We start from the raw sequence: 5,594 nt of genomic DNA, 5'->3' as shown, positions 1-5,594 counted from the left end.
CACACTATCAAAATGATATTATTTCTGTTTTGATTGGATGTCAAAAAGTCAAAACAAAACATGGTTTCGTCATTGTCTAGTTTGTTCCTGAGTCATTGTTGGAAAAAAGTTAAATAGCACTATAATATCCAAAACTCAATCTTAAAGATTACAATAGTATAATTAAAACTTTAAAATTAAATCCGTGTATAACATAAATCTCAAGAATTACTTTAAAGATTTAGTATTTTTTAAAATAAAGATGATTCTATTAATAAATATTATTTTGAACAATTTTATTGAAGTTAAAAATAAAAAATATTAAAAAAATTATATTATAATTTGACTATTTTTTATTTATATTTAATTTTTTAATTATTATTTTTTAGTTAATTTTAATAAATTTTATTTTTTAAAAAAAAAATCAAACTAGCTAGCCTGCCGACCTGTCAATCCATATAAAGTGGGACAGAGTAACATTTTAAACTCATTTTAATTGAGAGAACGACGGGACGGGCCGGCAGAGGGGTTGGGGCGGGCCTGCCAACCCTATTTACTACTAGCACTGCACTTTTCATCTTGACTCATGAGTTGATGATGACGTATGTGGTCATATTATCATCTTTGAGAGAGAGCAACTTCCACACGCTCCCAAACACAAAGGAACAAGTGTACAAAAACGAAGTAACAAACTACAAAATCATTTCCAATTCTATTCTTGTTCATACTTCATTCGTAGCCCTTTCTTTCTCTATAAATAAGTTTCTTCCAGCTTCAACATTTCATCTAATACAAGGAATAAAAGTCCATTCATAACTCTTACTCCATAATCTTGTAACTGACATTGTTTTTTTTTTTTTTATCGAATTAGGGGGTGGGAAACAATGGCAAAGGCAATTAGATTCTTTGAGTTAAACACTGGGGCCAAGATTCCTTCTGTTGGATTGGGTACTTGGCAAGCTGAACCTGGTGTCGTAGGCAAAGCTGTCACCACTGCTATTCAGGTACAACTACTCTATATAAATTGTTTAGTGTTGATTTTGCTGTTATGTAATTTCAAATGCTTCAATTTAGGGTTTTGGTATTTTTGATGCTGTGTTTAGGTTGGATACAGGCATATTGATTGTGCTCAAGCCTATGGCAATCAAGCAGAGGTAATAACAAATTCATGATAATACAGTATACTTCTTTTTAATTATTTAATTTTTTTTCTTATTTATGTTTGGTCATAGATGCCTTTGCTGCAGTATTATGATTGAAGAAGTGTGTTGTTTTATGATATAGCTATTGATTTTGGGAGGAGTAAATGATCAAATTAGGTACTGAAAGATCATTCGTTGTCCAAATTAGTCCTCGAAAGTTTTTTTAATCAAATTAGTCCTTCCGTCACTTCCATTGCTAACGGCGTCAAAGTTTGCTGATGTGGTACGTTAAATGATATCGCAACACACACCTAATAGTCCTAATTGACTATTAAGGAGATCAGTTTATAAAATTAGATCAAATCAATCCCAAATTGATAGATTTCAATGCCTCAAGTTCTCCCCTCAATTAGGTTTGGATTTGGTCTAATTTCATAAATTTATTATGTTAATAGTCAATTAAGACTCCTAGGTGTGTGTTGTGATGTCACTTGACATGCCACATTAGCAAATTTTGACACCATCAACAAAGGAAGTGACAGAAGGACTAACATGACTAATTTAAAATCTTTAAAGGACGAATTTGATTAAAAAATTCTTTCGGGTACTAATTTGAAAATCGAATGATCTTTTAGGGACGAATTTGATCATTTACTCATTTTGGGAGTGTCTTGGAGTATCTTGTACATTGATTTCGATTTTAAGAGGAAAAAAGGATGGGAAGTTATTATTTGTCCCCAATGCTGCGTTGTTCGCCAAGCTGATACATATCACTCTACCGTTGGATGGATGTAAGATTTAGATTAGATGGATCCCACATTGTATCCAAGGATAGAGAGGTGTCAGCTCAGGCTAGGAGAAAGAATGAATACACGGAATATTTATCAAGTTAGGAGGTTGATGACTAGTACTAGGCATAAACAACTGTTTTATATTGGCGATTGTAGATTGGTTCAGCTCTCAAGAAGTTGTTTGACGATGGTGTTGTAAAGCGCGAAGATTTGTGGATCACCTCCAAACTCTGGTTTGTTATCTTCTTTGACATTATGTGCTCTATGTCGGTGCAAACGTGCGCCTTTGATGGCTGAAGAAATTTCTTGACTACTAACTGCAGGTGTTCAGATCATTCCCCAGAAGATGTGCCGAAAGCATTCGATAAAACTTTGCAGGATTTGCAGCTTGACTACCTTGATCTCTATCTGGTATGCCTTATGTTTATCATAGTCTGAATTTATGCTGGCAATTTGGATGAAGATTAGAAACTGAATACATAATAATGGTTTCACAACAAAATGTACTGGATAATGGTAATGCTGAGTTCAATAACGAAAAGGTTGATTGGATCCATTGGTTCCTTCCTTAAATCAATTGAACTGATGTGCTCTGCAGATCCACTGGCCAGTCCGCTTTAAAAAGGGATCGGTTGGATTCAAGCCTGAAAATCTTGACCAGGCTGACATACCCAGCACATGGAGAGCCATGGAGGCGCTATACGACTCCAGAAAGGCTAGAGCCATAGGAGTTAGCAATTTCTCTTCAAAGAAGCTTCAAGATTTAATTGCGGTTGCACGAGTGCCTCCTGCTGTCAACCAAGTTGAGTTGCACCCAGCATTGCAGCAGCCAAAGTTGCATGCATTCTGCGAATCTAAGGGAATTCACTTATCTGTAAGTATAGCAATTGCTGCATATATAAATCAACTTAGAATAGCCTATTTCACACAAAAATCATCACGATGTTAGAAATTGTGTAGAGCCAGTTGAAAATAGTTTTGTAAGTTGATAGAATGATTGTTTCTCTCAAAAACCAAACTTATGATAGCCCTAAACCCTAAAGGCCCTTCTACATGATTGACTTTCTCTTGTAGGGATACTCACCATTGGGGTCACCTGGAAATCTCAAGAGTGACATCCTTAAGAATCCTGTTGTCAATATGGTTGCGGAAAAATTGGGTAAGTCACCTGCACAAGTGGCCCTTCGATGGGGATTACAAATGGGGCATAGCGTGTTGCCAAAGAGCACCAATGAAGAGAGAATCAAGGCAAATCTTGATGTCTTTGACTGGTCTATTCCTGAAGAACTCATGGCCAAGTTCGCCGAGATCAAGCAGGCAAGTTGTTGTTGATTGCATTGTATATAATTTCTTGAGTGAAATATCATGTTTTGTTGTTTATTTTACCTATTATTTCCTCTACTTTATTTGGTATACTGAGCAGAAAGCTTCTTTTTCTTTTCCCCAATGACTCGAGGAAATTTATTTGTCCAGGAGAGGTTAATCAAGGGTACTGCTTTTTTTAATGAGACCTATGGCCAGTATAAGACCATTGAAGAACTCTGGGATGGCGAACAGTGAGCGAAATGTAACTGCATTGCGACGTTTACATTGATACACTCAGATTGTTTCCGTCATTGGTCTATTTAGTATCCAAAACTACAAGTGGAATGTGATTTGATTATGTTGGTTTCAGGGTAGTGCTGCTCTTGGTTAATAATTCAGCAAGATACCAAGAATCATTTACTTATGTATTGCTACAAATAGACCCATAGTTTTGGCTAGATTATTATCTCGAGTTTACTCAAATAACATGATGTAATTAACTAATCTAATTTATTTTCCTCTTGGTTGAATATAACTCAAATAACATCCCTAAGGAATTAGAATTTTTCTTCAATTGCTTCTTGTGCTATTATACATTTCAGTTCATTGCACCGAGTTAAATGGAATTTAAATTGCAAGAATCACTTCTATTAAACTTGTTTTGCATAAGAAACCAATTTTCGAGCATAGAACAACATATAATACAATTTGAAAGGAAACATTACATGGACAAGAAACTAGTCTAGATTTCTTTTTACTTATGCACTATCACCAATTACAACAGTAGTCGAAAACAGTGGAATTTATAACCACTACAATACTGCATATAATGCTCTATTCTAAAACAGTGGAATTTATAACCATCTCAGAGTTCTGCTGGAGTTCTATAAACACCATAAGTTTCATGAACAAGAATCCATTACCATCAATAAACCTCTCGTGCATGAGTAAAATTCAACTCTGTTATTGTTGTACCACACATAAGATAATGAATTTATGGCTTCATAAACAAATGTTACAGCACTTATAAGTAATTGCAATTCTTCAAGGACCCATAAGTCTATTATTGTAATTTTTCAAGGACTTGATACTTTTTTTACATGATAATTGATTTATATTTTAATTGTGGCAACTTTTAATTTCAATTTTTACCATATATTCTGTGCACATGTTTTATCTTAGTACTAAAATAACTTTAGATAAATACTTGTCTAAAAAAACAACCGGAATCAAAGATTTGTGATGAACTTGTCTATGGGGAAGGAGTGGAAGTCTATCATTGAAATTTGCTCAATGTTACAATTATTCGGGACCTATAAGTCCATTGTTACGCTCTTAAAAGACTTATTTGATACTTTCTACTGATTTAATACAGAAACAAAAAAAAAATCATTAATAATATAGTTTATTAGGTACTTTGTATTCGGGATACACTTAAAAAAAAAAAAAGAATCGGGTGCACTTAGAATATGACACAACTATTTAGTTGTGCATAAATCAAGTGTTCTGTAACCGAGATACAGTCATTCATAATTTTATAGACACTGTATTCGAAATACGTGTTTAAATATATAGGAGTCTCTATACTTTAGATAAGTACGTAAAAAAAATTCTCTATATAAGTAGCTTTTTGGCTCAACCATTCATCACACTACATCCATCTCAATTCTATCTATTCTTTCTCTCCTCGTTCATTATAAAAATGGTGGTTTATCACAATGAGATCATCAGAAATGATGACGAAAGAATAATATTTGAGTGTAATTTACCCGTAATGATGTGTACTTTCTGTGTTGATTCTCTAGATGTACTTATAATTGTCATTTTAAGCAATATAGAGACAATTGATTCGAAAGAAGTTGGCCGAGTAGTATATGGATTCATATCGGTGCTGCCTAGTGCAGGTTTTATTATAATTAACATGATATTTTGGGTTGAAGCCGATAAGCATATTAGTATAATATTTGATGTACATGATAAGCTAATGTCGCAACATGTGACGGAGTGGTATGTTAAGGTTCATGACATAGGTGGTGGTTCTGGGTCGCATTATATTTTGCAATATCCCATGCAGTCCCTGTCCGGCGAAGCCGATTCACTTCGTCGATCCTCGAGATAGTATTGACGTAGAGTTGAGTGAGTCTGATTCGCATTATGTTGCCGAAACTAAGTGGTCCTACGAGAGTGAGTTCTCTAGAAAATGTGTCGAATACTCCAGTTGATGGGGTGCTCGGTTTCTTCTTCCTCTCATGTTGTTTGTAACATCATGCATTTTTAAAAATCTAAATATAAATAAGTTATGGGTTATTTTGTTAAGATTGAACTTTATATTTTGAGGAACTATCTTATTAAAAGTAATTAAATTAATTATGAGATA

The 5,594-nt window shown here is 34.1% G+C and overlaps 1 protein-coding gene across 2 annotated transcripts in view; it reads left to right on the top strand.

Annotated features, from left to right (window-relative positions):
- The window catches only part of LOC107625599 (NADPH-dependent aldo-keto reductase, chloroplastic), an 18,145-nt gene continuing 13,078 nt past the window's right edge, over window positions 528-5,594 (top strand). The window contains exons 1-8 of one of the 2 annotated variants that reach the window (XM_021116093.1): window positions 528-663; window positions 851-983; window positions 1,083-1,133; window positions 2,069-2,145; window positions 2,236-2,323; window positions 2,511-2,786; window positions 2,987-3,229; window positions 3,386-3,671. In XM_021116093.1, coding sequence (XP_020971752.1) covers window positions 864-983; window positions 1,083-1,133; window positions 2,069-2,145; window positions 2,236-2,323; window positions 2,511-2,786; window positions 2,987-3,229; window positions 3,386-3,472 — 942 coding nt within the window. In that variant the 5' untranslated portion in view covers window positions 528-663; window positions 851-863 and the 3' untranslated portion in view covers window positions 3,473-3,671. The other variant, XM_021116094.1, reaches the window with a different exon arrangement.

Source organism: Arachis ipaensis, chromosome B02, assembly GCF_000816755.2.
Source record: "Arachis ipaensis cultivar K30076 chromosome B02, Araip1.1, whole genome shotgun sequence".
Lineage (NCBI taxonomy): Eukaryota > Viridiplantae > Streptophyta > Magnoliopsida > Fabales > Fabaceae > Arachis > Arachis ipaensis.
The sequence above is the reverse complement of the archived record's forward strand: the minus strand, read 5'-3'. Positions and strand labels throughout refer to the sequence as shown.